This window comes from Daktulosphaira vitifoliae, unplaced genomic scaffold, assembly GCF_025091365.1.
Source record: "Daktulosphaira vitifoliae isolate Bord-2020 unplaced genomic scaffold, ASM2509136v1 Scaffold_4, whole genome shotgun sequence".
In the NCBI taxonomy this organism is placed as follows: Eukaryota; Metazoa; Arthropoda; class Insecta; order Hemiptera; family Phylloxeridae; genus Daktulosphaira; species Daktulosphaira vitifoliae.
In genome coordinates this window covers 16,233,330-16,252,022 of record NW_026099575.1, presented here as the reverse complement: position 1 = coordinate 16,252,022, position 18,693 = coordinate 16,233,330, and the positions used below count along the sequence as shown (strand labels likewise).

Below are 18,693 nucleotides of genomic sequence, written 5' to 3'. Positions count from 1 at the left end.
ATTTCTCATCTCTTTCTATCAAATTATATAAATATATACTTTTATTGCATTTTTTTAGATTTTAATCATTCATTAGATCCTCTGGTTTTTCTTAAAGTATAGCTCAGACAGCAAGAGTGTGGATCGACCGATCTCAATTTTTACTAAAAAATTTTCTAGGGCAAATGCCCTGCTGCTACTCTCCTAATGACATCATTGATTTTATTATTAACCATGTAATATATATTATCTGAACTCAGACCATAGATATCCTGACACTAGTACTATGACAAAATCTTAAATTTTATAACGAACTGAAATAGTTAGATCACAATTCAGACGCAGACGAATAATGCGGTTTTATGTGAGAAATATGACATTGTAAGTATCATAAACATTAACTACAAATTATAACTATAACAAAAGTAGTGAAAAAAGAAATTATGAATATGGTCACAGGTATTCATTGCAATGTCTAATAAATTCTAGAAAAGACACTGGAACGCGTAATTTTTAAATTTAGTATAATACTTTTTTTGATTTAGCTAATTTATTTAAATTTTTTTATTTAAAAATTTGTTTAGTCACAATTATGCTAATTTGAAAATACCTTTATTGAGTATTCTCACATAATAGCTACTCTTATGACCAATTTTTAATTTCAGTATTGAGAATTATGCTTAATTAAGTACTTAACATAATTGTGCTTGATGTTTAGTGTTACGCTAAAAATCATAAATAGATTTAATAATGTAGGATGAAGAATTTCACAATTTACTCTGTTCTTTTATTGAATTTTAATTTTCCAATCCCAATTATCATCACAAAATAGTATATAATAATAACTAATGGTAAAAAAAAATTATACGTTTGTATTTGTGTAGCAGTGTCGACTTTAACCCTGTGCAAGAATTATTTTGGCGCTCTTTAAAAAATAGTATATATTTTCTGAGCTGTCTAGTATCATCGTACTTGTCGTTCAATGGAAGATTGCGTAGTCTTTAAAACTAAGCATTTAAAATAGTAATTAACAACACTAATAATATTAAATGAAATATTGTCGAGTCTACTTTTTAAAATTGTATACACATTAAAGGCTTAACAAAAATAGAATTTTAGGGGGTGGTAAAATAATTGTTCCTTCATTTTAAAAATATTTTTTATGCAACAATATTTGTAATTTTCTAAGTTTTTGAAATACTTACTTACTTCATTGTTGCGTCCACCAGACGTGTCCCTGCGGGGGGAGCAATGAGGGCGATCACCCCAATACAATGTTTTTAATAAAATAAATTACAATGTGTAGTGGCGGATTCAAAAAGTAATGGGTGTTCTTGAGAGATGGTGGGTGGATAGCGATTTTAAAATTTTAAAAATCTATATCCTATCTACTATTTTTGACTTTGGCGCTATTGAAATAAGTGATCTCATCTTATAAGTGAGAATATATTTTAAAATAAATGATTGGGGTTTGTTAATTATTTAAATTCTATAGAACTAACATTTATTGGCAATATACATACTGTCATAATACTATTAGCTTAATAATTTATTTTTTGTTCAGCAGTTACAATAAAATATGGAATGATTGCAATAAGAAAAAATAGTGTTTTTATTTGTATCACTTCAATTTTATTTGTATAACTGAAAACATTTTATCGTTAACTAACAACTGAATACACTTATTATTTTACTAAGCTACTAATAACTCTATAAGTGACAATTTTTAAAATAACAATGAATAAATTAATTAAAGTTGTCTTAATTGTTTAATTTCTACAATTATAAAAATAGCTAACAAGAGGGTACAAATTTTTGATGATTTTATGCCTTGTTCATTAAAATAGTCCAAAATTAACAAAAACTGGGCTTGCTAATTAATGACTTCTAGTGCTAAGTATATACATTAATAACTATTCGTTATATCACATTGTAATTATCTATACTCAAAAATAACAGAATACTATATTTCAATATTATTGTTAATTTTTAATGGTAATATATTACCATTCAAAATTTTTTTACCATTTAAAGTGTTATACAATATAATTATTTTGATCTTATAAATAAATATTTATATTGTATAACAACTCTAATGCTTTGGTTTTAATGAATACAATCAAATAAGTTTAATAAATGTATATTTCATTCATGATTAAATATAACTTTTTAATCATTATTTAAAAATTAATATTAACCATTTTAATATTTAAGAGCAATGAATCTTAATATAAAATAGAACAAGGATAAAAACGCTTTTCTAGAAAAATTACTTAGCGTGCTCGGATTTTCAAATTTTTTTTTTCAACGAAAGTCTCGGTTACGAGACCCCGGGAAAATTATTGCCAATGGTCGGAAAACTTTTAACACTCGCTCGCGAGCGTTTTAAAAATTTGACCGTTTTCGAGAAAAACGATCGCTGACGCCAGCGAGCTTTTTTTTAAGTTTACGCGCATGTTTTTCTTTTCTGAGGTTTTCTTTTCATTTTTTTTCATATATTTATATTTTGACCCTGAATTTGTAGAAAATGAATTTTTACACAATTTTTCTTTTTAATTTATTTTTAATACATGTTAGTTGTCATATATGAAATGATTAGGTTAGATTATTAACTATATTTTTGAATTGATGTTATGTTATTTATTCTAATTTATTATGTTTAGTTTATTAAGTATACAGATACTTTCTGTCAATTTCTTTTAAATATGTTTATAATACAAAATGAGTTGTTATATTCAATTAATTTTATTGTTATAAATATATTTTGTTTTAACTTTGGCTTTATAATCAGCTTACTGTTCAAATATACTATATTAGCTTTTTTTTTATCTTATTTATCACATATATGATGTATAAGTTAATGAGTTTATCGTAAAAATTAGGATCCATTTATAACAACTATGCTGTCTAACGTCAAATCACACTAATCAATACTTATCAAAATTGACTTTTTTTTACATAGTCTCAGGAACAATAACATGCCGAATTTTTTTATTATTCTATAATATTAATATAATTAGACTATTAATTATCGTGTATACCAGAGGTGTATTTAAAGGGCATATGGGTGATTGTCCCTCTTAACAAGCGCTATCAATATTTTTTTAGTCGATTTCTAAGAAATATAGCTCAAATGACCTTTCTTTGACCATCACTTTGATTTTTAACAAAAACATTTCTATAGCATGTTTACCAAAGTAAAAAAATTAAATACCTTTTTAAAATAATTTCAATGAAAACACCCCAAGTGAGTACCTCAGTAACAAACGTCAACGTTATACCTAATACATTTAAATATTTTTCTCTTTTTAAATTTTCCTGTATTTAATAATTAAATTTTTAATATATTTTTGTTACATTAATTCTGATGTAATATTTTTTCTGTAAAACACTTTTCATGCACGTCGTAGGCGTGTACTTAAACCGAGATCAGTAGCCCACTTATGAGGACAGCCCAAATAGTCTTACGAGTCTAAGGCGTGTGAGTTTCGTAGATCCTCAGGTCTGGAGCGGAGCCTCAGCTAGCCGAAGCCTAATAATAGAATAATTAAATTAAGTACAAATCAAATTTAAACAATTTTTGTCATAATAAAAATAATTTATTTTTTATCATTATACTGAAATTTAAGGTCTTTTAAATAAAATGTTAGGCTCAAATAAATTATAATTTTTCGAAAACTTATCAGTAATAAATATATATATATCAATAGTTCAGTGGCAAAATGTCCTAGATGTCCTATGATCATAAATGAAAAACTTTTCTGTAATACATTTTTGTTTATATAAAACAATATATAGTATAAAATTTTATAAACTTGATTTTATATAAACAAAAGACATGAAATTTATTACAATAATAGAAATGTTTACTAATATATAAGTTTAATGACAAATTAATTTTGTGTAATACTTTTTTTTTAACAAAATCATATGACAATACTAATTTTAAAATAAACCAATTATTGTTATTTTTTTATTAAAAGTATTACATTCTAAAATCTTTAATATTTTCGAAATTGTTTTTTAAATCTTTCATAATGAAAATCATCTGTAGCATTATCTCTTTTTTTCCTTTTATCAACATTATCGTTCGAGTTTACTTGAATATGTTTTTCTGATGATGGTATATTATTTTTTTTTCCTGTTTGTATAACATTGTCCAAATTAACTAAAATCAAAAAGTTAGTTTAATAGTAAAAATAACTAAAATAAATACATAACATATTGTCAGCTTAAAGCAAGAATTCTCTAAAAATTGCAACAAAATTATTCTATTAATATAATTTAAGTGGTATCAGAAAAAAAAGATCTTTTAGAATCTGATACTTAATGACCATTAATAAATTATAAATTTTGAAAATTTTCTTTAGGAACCCTGACGAAAATATACAAAAATGTAATTGATTTCATTATTAATTTTTACTCTAAGACAATTTTATCTCCCTAAGAAGTCCATTTTAGTATATTTAGGGGTCTAATTTTATTTCATAACAAATATTATCTCCATAGCTATATTAGTAATGCAGAATAATAATTTAATACATATTTTCTTAGTTATTTGAAATGAAGTTTCTGAACTACAATTAAAATCCAATGTCTTATTTTCTTTATTTTAGATTGGTTATTTTAGCATAAAATATAATTGTATACTAAATGTATTTTAAAAACATTATTGTGTGTACTAGTAGTACTATTTCTATTATTAAAATCTAGTTTCTTTTTTTTTTTTATTGATACTTAATAAATAGTAAAAATCATTTTTTTGGTTAATGAAAAAATTTACCAGTTCATTATATTTTTAAGAATTTTGATTTATAAGTTGATCTATATGATAAATCTAACTAATCTACCATATTTAAAATTAATAAAATTAATCTTTATATATATAATTTATCTAAATCATTTATACAAAGAAATGTTAATTAAAGGAGTTTGGTAGTTACATCTATTGTGTTGAATAAAATTTACTGCCATATTAGTAGGTACAAATTGTGATGGCCCATCATTTTTATTGTGACGATCTCTAATAAGTTTCATTTTAGCCTCTTCTGTAGCTTCAATATTTTTTATCTTAGCCCTAAAATTTCAATAACAGATTAAAATAAAAATAAAAGTAAATTTTTGAAAGGCAAATATTCTTACTCAATTCCAAGATCAACTTCAGGTATACCACTGAGCATTTGATTAGATAACATTTCTTCAGAACGATGGGTAGTTGAACTTCTTAAGTGTATTGGAACAGCTTGTAAAGCTGCTAATTCAGGAGGACAATAATTAGATTTATTTAAAGTATTAGTGTCATCATCATCTTTATTTTTAACTCTTCCAGTTCTCAATGCAACTTGTTCATCAATGTATTTCATCCTAAAAATACAAATTCAATTAAATATATTAATTTTATTAATAATTATTTTTTATATAGAATTAAGTACTGAGCCATATTTAAAATTTATTAATTCAGGAGCAACATTATTTTGACTTTGAAATTTTCTTTTTAAAAAACATTTGTTATATTAAAACAAGTGTGTAAAGAAATATTTAGCTTAGCAAAATGTCTCCCATCTGAGCTTTCTAAATATAACCAAAATATATATTATAAATAATTGATAAAAAAGCTAAATACATTTCTTCATCTTCATCTCTTTTATTGGTTTCTGCTGAAAATTGAGTTCCAATTCCAACATCATAGGCATCATCCACTTGAGTCACTTGTCCTGTTTTCAAAGCTGTCATATTAATTAAACCCCCAGTTTTTACTTTAAATGGATCAACCTAAAAGTACAGAAGAAATTTTTTTAAATAATTGATTCTAAATAATTTAAATGATTCAAAAATTAATATTTCAAATTTTTTATAAAATTTATTGATACAGTCAGAGATTTTAATGTCATTTTGACATTAAAATAATATATCTTTCTCTTAAAATAAACTCTTATTTATTTAGATTATTATCATTAATAAATACCATTAGTTTTTCTTCTTCTTGGGAAAGTTTTTCTCCTAATGCAAGGCTTACTATATTAATACCATTAGGACGATCTCTTAGTTTTTGTATAGTTTTCATTTCTTCAAGTTTGCTTCTATTTAAATAAAAAAAAATTATGTATAAAAAAGTTTAAGTTATATAAAATTTATTACATAAAAGAAATATAATAATATAGAGAACTACAAATATTTGATAATTACAATAACGTGTCTTCTTCACCTTCTTCTTCATCTGAAGATACTTTTTTTCTTAGTGATCGATCTTTGAATTTCTTTTTAAATATAGTAGATCTAAGAATGAAATAATGCAACATAAGATTTTTTATGTTTTATACTGTAATTATTAAAAATAAATAATATAATAATAAAAGTATTTTTTTAATAAATTGGATACATAATATAAGTTAATAAAAATAAATAATATTTTATTCAGTACATATTTATATAAAAATTGTTACTTAATGAAATAATTAAAGGAGTATTCTCTATAAACCAATTTGTATTTGAATATTTTTCATAAGAATTTTCAAAAAAAAAAAAATAGTACTAACAAATTCGAATTATCATTGACTTTTGAATCGCTATGTTGAATAACATTTTCCAGATTTTCGTTGAATGATTTATCACCCATTCCATAAATTATTTTTCTAACTAATTTTTAAAAATATTTACAAAAATTAATTTATTTTCAGTTTAAATCTTATAATAAGTGTACCAAAACTAATTTGACATTTTTAAATACGACTATCATCCTTCGTGAGCAAGTCTCATGTTATCAATATTTTTAGTTATGATAAATATTTACTGTGTATTTTAAACAATATTATATGATTTTATAATTAGAACCTTTAGATAATAACAGTTTAACAGTTGAAAGTTGGAATAAAATTTGGTTGTAATAACTCTCGTACTTAATTATTGCACTTTATAACATTTTATTTTTTATCATTAATGTTGTAACCTGTTGCCTTTTTATTGGTACTATTTGAATAGATCTATCAACTAATTTATAAAAACCTTCATTTTTATGACCATGGGATTTGACATCAATCGATTTGTTGGCGAAGTAGATGAAGAACTACTTTGTCCGATTTGTACTGGAGTGTTGCAAGACCCTGTTCAGGTAAAAAATTAGTTTTTAAATTTAGTATTTAACTATATCGAGTGGTAACTAGTTTATGTAAAATTAATTTAATTTATTAATTTATTAAAATTGCAAATTAAAAGATAATAATGCATATAAGTGTATGAAATATTAATATATTACATTTGTAGTATTCAGACATCAATATTTAATTTGAGTATAATTTAAGGTATAGTATCTATAATTTGTAAAAAGTTTACATTACCTAATGTGTGTATTTAATGAGCATTGTAAACATCATTCATTTACATTATGCTTTGGTAATTGGGCAACAAAGAATATAATACAGTAGTCGAGTTTATTGGATTTATAGTTTATTGACTCATTCGCATAATTGACTCAAACAGAACAGTTTCAATTTACATTTGATTTACATACAGAAAAATATTCATTTATTTGACTCATTACACAATTATTATCCATAAGATAAATTACAAATTAACTCTGTTCTACTAAAGTTTACCCACAATACCAGTATATTGTTATTATCATGTAGATAAATTAAATTATTTTTTCACAATAAACAAAACAGTCGTTGGCTGCTTGAAATAATCAAACATTTTACTGAAGACAAAAATCTATCCTGCATAGTTTCTTAACAGAAATTAATTTGGTATGATAAACAAATACATGTTAAAATTATCTAATGTTCTATCTACTTTATTTATTTATTACATTTTATTATACCATGATTATATATATTTATATTTATTTCATAATCAGTAATCTAAAATCTCAATAAATATTTTAAACTTGCATAAGTATTTAATTTTTTGAGGATCTACTTTAATTAGTATCTTAGAATTTTTTCTATACGTTTTACCTGATGATGACGTAAGTTCAACTAGTAGTTATTAAATAATTATTATATACTCAAGGCATAGCTGTTATTAATTTTTTTAATTTTTATTATTCATAATATATTATTATTAACTCATACTTCTATACTCTGTCTTACACCTACTTATTCTTAAATCCTTTTCTTCAAGAGCTGATCTCTATACCTCTAGTTTTTGATTAATTTTCTTCCTATTTCTCCTATTAACACTATATTTAGCATAAAACATGCACTACGGTACATCTCCTCGTATTTCTCTAGTAATTTCATCCATCAAGAAAATAAGTAAAGTCTTAAAGCAGAACTTTGTTGCACTCCTACTCTTACCATAAAACCTTCTGTTCTCCCATACTTTTTACTTTTCTCCCATAAGTGTTGCCATACATATCCTCTATTATATAATTGTATTTTTTCAGGACTCCTTTTCTTATTAATGCCTACTTTAAAATCTCTCTCGGTACTCTATCATATGCTTTTTCCAAATCTATAAATACCATACACAGCTCTTCTTTTCTCTATACTTTTGTATTAGTTGTCCCAAACAAAATAATGGCTTAATTGTTGACTTACCAGGCATTAATTCAAACTGGTTTTTAGTTACCGATGTCTCATTTCTTATTCTCTTATATATTGCCATTTCCCAAATCTTCATACTATGACTCATAAGCTTTATATCTCTATAATTTCCACACTTCTGTATGTCTCCTTTACCTTTAAATATCGACACTAGTATACTATTTCTCCACTCTTTTGGTATTTTCCCTTCTTATAAGATTTTATTAAAAAGATCCTTCAAACACCTTTTGCCAACACTTTAAAATTTTTCATACTTCTACTAGCACTTCATCTGGTCCATCTGCTTTATTATTTTTCATTGATGCCATAGTTTCCAATACCTTTTACTCACTAAATAAATGTACAGTCCCTTGTTCCACAAAATATCCTCTAATATCTCTTTTTGATACTCCTCATTCAGTAATTTTTCAAAATAATTTTTGCACCTTTTTTCACATCATCACTCAATAGCACCTCTTATCGACATTTCTTATACACCTTACCTAGTGATAGTCTTTAGACCTTTCTTCTCTTGCTTTTGCAAGTCTATAGACTTCTTTTTCATCTTCTTTTGTTCCTAGCCTATCACACAACTTATCATGTCTTTTAAACTTAGTCTTACTTATTGCACACTTGGCTTCTTTTCACTATTGTTTGTACTCCATCCATCTTCTCTCTTTTTGCCCCTCTACTATACTTTGAACTGCTTTTTCTTACTATTTATTCCTTTTTGAATGTCTTCACCTCACCACCAGGTTTTCTTGTTTCCTGGCATTCTACTCCTACTTTAACAATCTCTTTTACAGTATTCTTTACACAACTAGCAAATATATTCCACACCGTTCTTCCTTTTATTGTATTTAAAAACTCTTTTTCATTTTCCTCTTTTAATTTCCACCACTGGATCCTAGATATTCCTCTTGTATTCTTTTTGTTTTTGTATTTTTTTTTTCTACTATACCACAACTCCATTACCATCAGTCTATGTTGTGAAGTTACACTCTCGTCTGGGATAAATTTACAATATTTTACTCGCTTTATGCTCTCTCTCTTCCACATAAAATAATCAATCTGTGGTCTATTATTCCCACTCTTATAAGTTATATAATATAACTTATATAAGAGGGAAAACTCTTTTTAAATAAGTATTAACCACAAAAAGATTATACGATGTTGCAAATTCAGGATTCTTTTTCCAGCGTCATTTTCCCACCAAAACCATACTTTCCATATACTCTATCATATCCTCATACTTTTTGACAAAATTTTATGCTGTCTGTCAACCTGACACAATGTCATTAGTCATCTCTTATGACTGGTAGAGGGGCCATTGAAGTATTCTTATCCCCTATCCACAGGGACAGAAGACATCCCTCTTATAACATAAAGGGGTATTAATTTTACTTTTAAAATGTCAACATACATTTTAACTACCTTATAAAATAAATCACTTTTATATCCTTCTCTTTCTCGAATTTAAATTGTTACAAAGGTTTTTTCACGTGTTATAGTGTCATATATGATTCTTGACTAAGCCAATAATGGATGGTGCAGGTATTATGATTGGCTTGTACCTGAAAATAGACACCACTAACGAGAAAATCACAAGAAAAATCTTGTTGGCACCATAGGGTCAAACCAGGTACTGCAATCGCAAAAAATAAACATATGTTTCTACCCATTAGTTAAGGATGACTCCTAGCTTACAAAATATAAAACGACTGGTCAATAACAACTTTTGGATCAGCATTTCAGAAGTTATTAATAATTTAAAGTAATGACTAGCGGTAGCTGCTATTTTTATTTTTATTATTATGCTATTTTTAGTTATTTCCCGCCTGTACTCTTCACCCCACCTAAGTAAAATGAGATTAATTTTTTAAATTATATCATGATATATTTTATAAGCTAGTTAAATATGTATGTTGTCATTAAAAAAAATGAAGTTTATACCCCATTAAGTTACATGGGATAATTCTAAAAGGAATTATTAACTGATAAATCAAGAAATTTACGTAACTAAAAAAAAGTAAAATTTTTATTTTTAATATTGTATTTATTTTGAGAGTAATCGAGTGGTTTATGATAATCCGATCATACTAGGCCATTCCTATACATATTTTAAGAGTCCCGTGTCTTTAATGTAATAAAGTATCTCTTTGGGTTATATATTTTTGATATCTTTTTTTTTAAGAAAAGATTATTTCGATTAAAAAAAGAGCCTAAAACTGGTTATTTATTAATTATTAATAAATAATTTAAACATTCTTAGATTGAATGTTAATATTACTAAAATATTTACTATTCTTTTATGTTTTTATAGGCTCCAGCATGTGAGCATGCATTTTGTAAAGGGTGTATACTAGAATGGCTTCTTAGACAATCAACATGTCCAGTAGATAGACTATCAGTCAATGTTCTTCAATTAAGACCTGTGCCGAGGATATTAAAAAATTTATTAAATAGGTCAGTGACTAATCTTTATTAAATTTTATTATATTATATTATTATATATACCTTGCTATAATCTATAAATATTCGCTTTCTTTTTATGTATTTTTCAATGAATCTATAACTATAGATTGATTATTTTATCATTGACCTCTTAATTAATCACAAAATAAAAATAATATTAACAATTATTTTTTTATTGGTTTCTTTTAGTTACAAATTTTTCCCAGTTTATCAGTTATAAAGTATTTTTTATGTTCATCCCTTATAGTTTATAAGGTTGTCAACTTTAATATTTGAAATGGGAAAATGTATAATTAAGTAGCTTATAAAATAGATAATGAAGTAATTGAAAAAAAGTTTGATAACAACTTTTGGACCAGTATTTCAGAAGTTATAAACAATTTAAAGTAATGACTAGAGATGAAGAGTGGGTACTACTATTTATTACTAGAAATTCTTCAGCATTACTAACATCATACTGCACCTAGGTATAAAAATATTAATATCCTATATTTTATTTGTTTTAGACTTTACATTATTTGTGAAAACTCTAGTTATGGCTGTCAAAGTGTTGTTAAATTAGATACATTAGAGTCTCACTTATCAGAGTGTGAATTTAATCCAAAAAGACCATTTCCATGTGAACAAGGCTGTGGTATGATAATACCAAAAGATGAACATAAGGTATGTATTTGTGTTAAATTTAAAAACAGCTAACAAATTATGTTTTTTTATTGTATTTTTACAAAGCTGTTTTTTTTCATTGAAGATATTAAATTCAATTACATTTTCCAAAATTATAAAAATACAAGGTGATTTTTTTTATCAAATAACATTGAGTTACTAACAAAATACAAATAATTTAGAAATATTTTTTTTTGGTTACCTTAAGTTATATATTATTCTTGAATTATTAATTATGTAATATTGTTTATGTTCATCCCTTATGCCTTGCAAGAGCATCAACTTTGTTTTTACAAATGGGAACATTTATTTTGAGTTTCATGTTTTATTTTAATAGTAAATAACATTTAAATTTTTAACTTTATCCATTAATTAGATATAATTATTATAATTGACATTAAATGCTGTTTTTGTGAATAATGATGTCATAAAAAAACAATTAAATACCTATATTTGTAATTCCTTATGTATTATACATGTATATGAACTCAAAATTTTGAAACTATATAGATTTTTTACCAAATAATCGAATAAAGTTATATTAAAAATTCAAATCTTATTTACTATTAAAAAAAAACCTCATACATTTTATTTAACACAAAATATGTGTTCCAAATTTTTATCAAAGAATTGCTTTGATTATCCTAAAGTACCCATAGTTAAAAAATATCCTTTTTAAATGAAGGCTTTATAGCTTTTATAGGCTGCTAAAGTGTAAAAAAAATTGTCTGATAGAAAGAAATATTTTTCAAATTTAGAATAAAAAATTATTCTTGTAAAATTAATAAATATTTTTGTTGTTTTATTAATTACTTTAACATATTTAATTTACGTATAGCATACTTGATTAAAATTTTATAGTATATATTTCTGTGTTATACATGTTTATATAAAATTAAAAGCCAAAATATTAAAAAATTGATTAATATAAATAAAATGATTTTTTTATTTATTTATATTTAGGATCATAACTGTGTTAAAGAATTAAGAGAATTTGTACAGAAACAACAACAAAAAATAAATGATATGCAAAATGAAATGGCTAAATATATTTATGAAATGAGCAGCGTTAAAGATGAAATGCGGGTGTTGAAGGTAAAATATGATTAAATGTAAAAACATTTTTTTTATATATATATAAGAAAGTTTTAATATTCAATAAATTCTTTTTCTTTAAATTTTTTTTTCTATGCAATTTGACAATAAACTCTTTATTTAATTATTTTTCTCCTTTTCATTGGTAATCATTTTCGTAGTAATTCACAAAAAAAAGAAATCTTTTTATTTTTAGTTTATTTTAATAATTAAACTAAGTTTTAAAATAATTTTAATCCTGCAATATATTACATGTATAATATTTATATTTATTATATATATATATATATCATTTTCTTAAATGGAAAATTTCTTTTAAGTTTTTAAAAAATATTTAGATATATGATTGAATAAAATGAATGTTATTTTTAAGTTATCCTTATTTGATAAGAAAATTTTTGTTCACTGTTACTAACAATTTTTAGTAACAAAGTAATTGAAATTTTCATCATAAAAAAAGTTAACAATAATTAATATAATCTGAGTAAAATTATCAATGCAATTGCATTGAGTAGGAACGTGCATTTGGATTATGAACTGGGACAGCATAAGGTTCTGATACACTCCATTCATACCAGACTTTTGATGAGTCACTGAGTCGCCAGAAGTGTACTTGTAATTGTTCATTATTTTTTAAAACAACACTATTTTTAATAGGTATATAAGCTGGGTACCAACTAAACATTCCAGTGCTAAAAGTTGATGGTTCAATACTAATCTTAATATTCTTATATAAAATTGCTTCAAAGTATCCAGCAAACCCATGTAAAACACAATCTTGTTTAATATCAAATAATAATGAAATATATCTATCATTAGATATTGCTAAATCATTTCTAGGATGTTTGAAAGTAAAAACAGGTTTAGCAGGAGCTATAATATATACATTTCGCATATTTACTACATACAATTGTTCTGCATTATTATGTCTGTTATCTAATGAAGTCACATTCTTAAACATTTTCATATTACTAAATAAAGTTTGAGATTGAAGAGGACTTAGGTAAGATGTGTAAGATGAAGGTATACAAATTCCATTATCTTTTAAAAGGTGTTGAGCACCATCTAAACACTCTGGAGATAATTCATTATCACCAAATGAACCTAAAAGTTCCGATATTAAAATGTCAAATTTATCATCGAAATTCCATTTTCTCATATCAGCACCAATAATAGTTACCATATTATGCCAATAATTATCATTATTGTAGTTTAATACGTGCAACGCATTTTCATTTTTTTCAACAGCATATACCTTGACTTGTACTTTTGAATTTTCAGATGCTTTCAAACTAGCACTCACTAAGGGACCCCTTCCTGCTCCAACCACGCATATTTTAAGAATTTCGTCATTACTTGAACATTTGTCAAGTAATGCTTGAGTTATAGCTTTTTCATATTGTTGATACTTAATTGGATCTTGTTCAAATACAGCATACACATTGTTGTCCAAATCATTTATTAAAGGTTGTAAAGGAACTTGCAATAAATTTTCATAACCATATGAGTAGCTATATAGTCTTTCAGATGTATCATTTTCATGTATAAATGTCAGATAATCAAAATATGGACGCATATTTTGACTAGAATCTCCACTAATAAAAACACAAGCATCTAGATCAAATAATTTATTGATGAATTGTTGATGTGGGCGAGACAGTACAGGATATCCAGCATTATTTGTTAAAAATATAGAAGTATTTAGTATTACTGATTTTATAGGCTCACCCAACCAACGATCTAGTTCGTGTTCATCTGGCAAATCAGTACTTAGTTCTAATGATAAATATACAGACTTGTGATAATCACATGCAGCACTGAATGAAGACCATAACTTCCATGTATTAACTGAATTATTTGAGATTGGAACTCGTACAAATAAATTTATAAAATTATGATTATGTAGTGCAACATTTACTAAACGCGCTAAATTTGGTATACAAGTATTAAGAGGAAGATTAAACATAATTCCGGAAACATTTAAATATGATGCATATGATACTTCTTGTTTAAATATTTGAGCATTTTGTTCTCTCACAAATTTGTCTGTTGATTCTAGATCTATTTCATCTGATAATTTTATAACAATTCGATTCCATGTCTCTCCTTGTAAAATTATATCTGCTCTCGATACTAGTTGTGATCTATCTAAAACTGGATGATTACTTGCTTCAGGTTTCAATTTAGTATTAATTAGTGGAACACATGCAAATGTATAACCCCAATCAGTTAATTGTTGAATACATGCAATCAAATCTGGTGCTGAAGAAAAATCAAAACCTAGTTTAATTGATTTTTTAGATGACATAATGTGTTATTTTATTAAACTATTGTAAAGTTACGTTTTATTCTGTAGCTAACGAGTTTTCTACTGTTGTATTTTAAATTTACTTTATCTAATATTGTAATATTTCACTAACACGTTGTTATTATCACCAAACTATTATCAGCAGATAATGTGTGATAAAGTTATAATGGTGCTCAAGTGCTATCGCATGTTTTCATAATATTTTTCTGAGATGAACAGTTTCTAGTTGCAGTTCTATTTTAAAATGTATTAGTATATTTTTATTATAAGTAATACATATTAATCAAATATTATTTAAATATTTTCTAATATCAATGAAAATTAATCACGCTTCATAGTGAATTTATAATATATAATAGGGTGAATAAACAGGGTGACAGAACAAAGAAAATTTTTCTAGATTTTAATAAAAAAATATTTTTATGAGATACTGTAATCTGCAGAATAAAGCGTTTTAACTTCTCAGTTAAAAAAATTGAACCAAGTAGTCATTGGGATAATTGGCTGGAACTATAAGAACTATTTTTATTGATACATTTTTTTGATGAGAAAAGTTGAAAATGTCCCCTTAAAAAAAATATTCTAGTTATAATAATAGTTGAAAATATAACAATAAATAATAAAATATTTAAGTACATTAATGCATACAATTTAATGTAATATAATGTTTATATGTCATTTAAACAAAGAACTGATTCTTTAAGGTGTAAATTCTGTCAAATTGTCAAGGCAGAGCCAATCTCAAATAGTTGGGATATAGGGTATAGTGATAGTGATGATCTATAATATATCTATATACATTGATGATCTACTAATATGTATGTAATTACTAAATTTTTTTTAAATTGTTCTAGGGTTTTGGGTCATAATATATATTATTTACTTTTCTTTTCCCTAAATGTAAAATTTTTGACTGAAAATTTATTTTTATTAGGGATATGTACGTGCATTGCGTGTATGTAATCCAAGCGTTAGAGCAGTTGCGGATGAGCTTGAAAGAGATGAAATTGAACGTTGGTCAAATTCTTTACCACGAGCTAGAGTTACTCGATGGGGTGGTATGATTTCTACACCAGATGAATATCTTCAAGTAAATTATAAATTCAATTAGTTTGTTCAAAATTTAATTAAATTTTATTTTAAGAATACTATAAAACAAGCATTAATTGAAAGTGGATGTCCATCTCATATTTTAGAGGATCTTGTCAAAAATTGCCATGAACGCAATTGGCCTTCTGGTTTATCTTCTTTAGAAACTCGTCAACATAATAGAAGACATTATGATAACTACAATTGTAAGAGGATACCTGGAAAACAAGCTGTCATTGTATTACCTTGTGACAATACTATGGTCACAGATGATATGATGGCTGAACCAGGGCTTATAATGATTTTTGCTCATGGAATTGAATAGAATTTTCCATAATTTTATTATAACTTTCTTTTATTTAGATCTCAAATAATATTTTTTTCAGTCAATTTTCTAATAATTTATTTTGATAAAATTTTTAAACTAAATAAATTCTTAGTTACATTTGAATGATTTTTGAGATAACTTTCTTGTAAAATATTTTAAATTTTTATAATTCAATACAATTTAATTAATTAATCAAAGTTTTAAATGGACTTGATATTAATGTGTATAAATTAATATGTTCAAAGGTTAAAGTATGTTTTATTATGATAATTGTTTGTGTTGATAATAAAAGTAAATCTATGATACTATAGTATTTTAGAAGATATAATAATTTTTAATAGCAAATGGTTCTGTTATTTATTTTCTTAATTGTTATGAATTTAAGATCAATGATTTTTTTATTGTTTAAGCCTAAAAATTATTGTGTATTTGTAATTTGTAGCACTTTAATAACATTTTCAATTTCATTGTCAATAAATGAGAATTATAGTTTTAAAACAATGAATTTTACATCAATTTCTGAAAATATATCAATTATTGAATTTGAAGATTTTAATATTCCACATATGAATTCAAGTATCATACAAGTGCCTCACATTGATAACAAAATTCCATGTAAAAATGGGTATCAAAGAGATCAAAAAAATAGATGTCGTCGTGTTATTAATTAGCTATTTGTAAAAATGTTATTTTTAAAATCCCAATTATTATTAAGTAAATAAAATGTAACTTTTTTAAATTTTATTTGCTTGTTAAGTTAATAATATGTTTGATAGTATTTTAAATTGTGTTTTCAATTCTTTAAAGAAATATTGTAATATCAAATAAATACTAAAACGTTATATTTTAAAATTTGACTTCATATTCTTCATAATACATTATTAAATTACTAAACTGAAATGGGATCTATAGATAAATACTTAAAATGTATTTCAATAACTAAAAATCTAAGTGTTTGAGGTTTAAGCCCAGGTAAGTTAATTAAAATATAAATAATACAAAAAGTCTTTAAACTTTGAATTTTTCTAAAACAAAAACGCCTTAACTAATCTTAAAAGTTATTTAATGACATTTACTGTGTGCATGTAAATAATGAGTTTTTCAAAATGTAGTCTTTAATATTGCAGAATATATTTTAAAAAAAGTTGTTTTCTTAGCCAAAGAAAAGTAGTGCATAACTTTAATTAAGTAACTGAAGTAAGAATCAAAATGTTTGTTAGTCATTATTACAAAAAAAAAATAATAATAAATAACAAATGAAAACACTTGTGCAAAACTTGCTTAGATACAAATAGATAGTGCAAATTAGGGCAATTGCCACCTTGACTTTTTGCTTGGTTATATTTCATAATCATGTATAAATTTTTTTTTTTTTAGGTACAATTAAAAAAATGAACTTTATAAAATAAAATTATAAATGTTATGTGTTGGTTTTTATTTATTGAATTTATAGAAACTTAAGACTCTATTTACAGTTAATTCTTATGTTTAGCTGTACTCAAACTAATTAAATAACATGCTTAAAAATAGTTTTAAGCAAAACTTATTCATAAGAATCAACTATAAATATGACCTTAATTTTATAAATAATACATAAAACTACTAAATAATTTTTTATTTTTTGCGACGTCTATAGGCGTCTACTAGAAGAACATTTTTGAGGAAGCTTATTGTATTTTATTCCTTATTTAAAAACACTATATAAGAATATATGACTTTATACATACATAATTCTTTAATTTTATTAATGAGCTAATTCATTAATAAATTCATTAACGAATTCCTTCTTGCCCACCTTGTTGGGTCTATAACAGGCCTTCAGAAAAGTAAAATCAAATATCACAAAAAAAAACTTTACCTCCGCTTTAAAATTTCTGCGGCTCTTGAAAACTACCTATTTAAAAATATAGTTGTTACAAATTGTTAGTATTCTTTTTGGATCAAAATGGACGTATTTGGTTAATGAACCAGTGTTTCCAGAAGAGAAACGAGGGGGGTCAGAGGGCATGCCTCCTATTGGCAGCAATACTCATTTAACACGCTTTTATTAGTTTCACCTGTATGTTTGTTTGTAACACTCCATGCGCCATGTGTAATTATCCCGTCGTCTATGGCCTTGAAACTAGACTGTCGTAACGCATGTCCCGACATAGTCATTTCATTTCACAAAATGAAATTCTAGCTACGTCAATGAGTGCTTTCAATTGCTGTAATAAGATCAGCAGATTTTGTTA

General features: G+C 24.9%; 2 protein-coding genes and 1 long non-coding RNA gene across 5 annotated transcripts; 1 reads left to right on the top strand and 2 right to left on the bottom strand.

The window, feature by feature from the left end:
• Window positions 1-3,818: 3,818 nt before the first annotated feature.
• Window positions 3,819-6,732, bottom strand: LOC126905595 (telomere length and silencing protein 1 homolog). The gene is made up of 7 exons (XM_050685452.1): window positions 6,516-6,732; window positions 6,166-6,255; window positions 5,945-6,059; window positions 5,603-5,751; window positions 5,122-5,343; window positions 4,923-5,056; window positions 3,819-4,147 (listed from the first exon to the last, which is right to left on the bottom strand). Exons 1-7 carry the CDS (start codon window positions 6,593-6,595, stop codon window positions 3,981-3,983), a joined length of 957 nt encoding a protein of 318 aa, XP_050541409.1. The 5' UTR covers window positions 6,596-6,732; the 3' UTR covers window positions 3,819-3,980.
• Window positions 6,733-6,813: 81 nt separating this feature from the next.
• Window positions 6,814-16,673, top strand: LOC126905596 (E3 ubiquitin-protein ligase NRDP1). 3 transcript variants are annotated; one of them, XM_050685454.1, is made up of 6 exons: window positions 6,815-7,087; window positions 10,825-10,967; window positions 11,483-11,639; window positions 12,603-12,734; window positions 15,977-16,132; window positions 16,187-16,673. In XM_050685454.1, exons 1-6 carry the CDS (start codon window positions 6,992-6,994, stop codon window positions 16,454-16,456), a joined length of 954 nt encoding a protein of 317 aa, XP_050541411.1. In that variant the 5' UTR covers window positions 6,815-6,991; the 3' UTR covers window positions 16,457-16,673. The 3 variants fall into 3 exon arrangements, with proteins under 3 accessions (XP_050541413.1, XP_050541411.1, XP_050541412.1); XM_050685456.1 differs by lacking the exon at window positions 10,825-10,967 and having other exon boundaries at window positions 6,814-7,087; XM_050685455.1 differs by lacking the exons at window positions 6,815-7,087; window positions 10,825-10,967 and adding an exon at window positions 10,131-10,275.
• LOC126905598 (uncharacterized) lies at window positions 16,240-18,626 on the bottom strand. Its single transcript, XR_007704046.1, has 2 exons — window positions 18,517-18,626; window positions 16,240-16,349 (listed from the first exon to the last, which is right to left on the bottom strand). It is a non-coding gene; the product is annotated as an uncharacterized LOC126905598 (long non-coding RNA).
• Window positions 18,627-18,693: the final 67 nt, after the last annotated feature.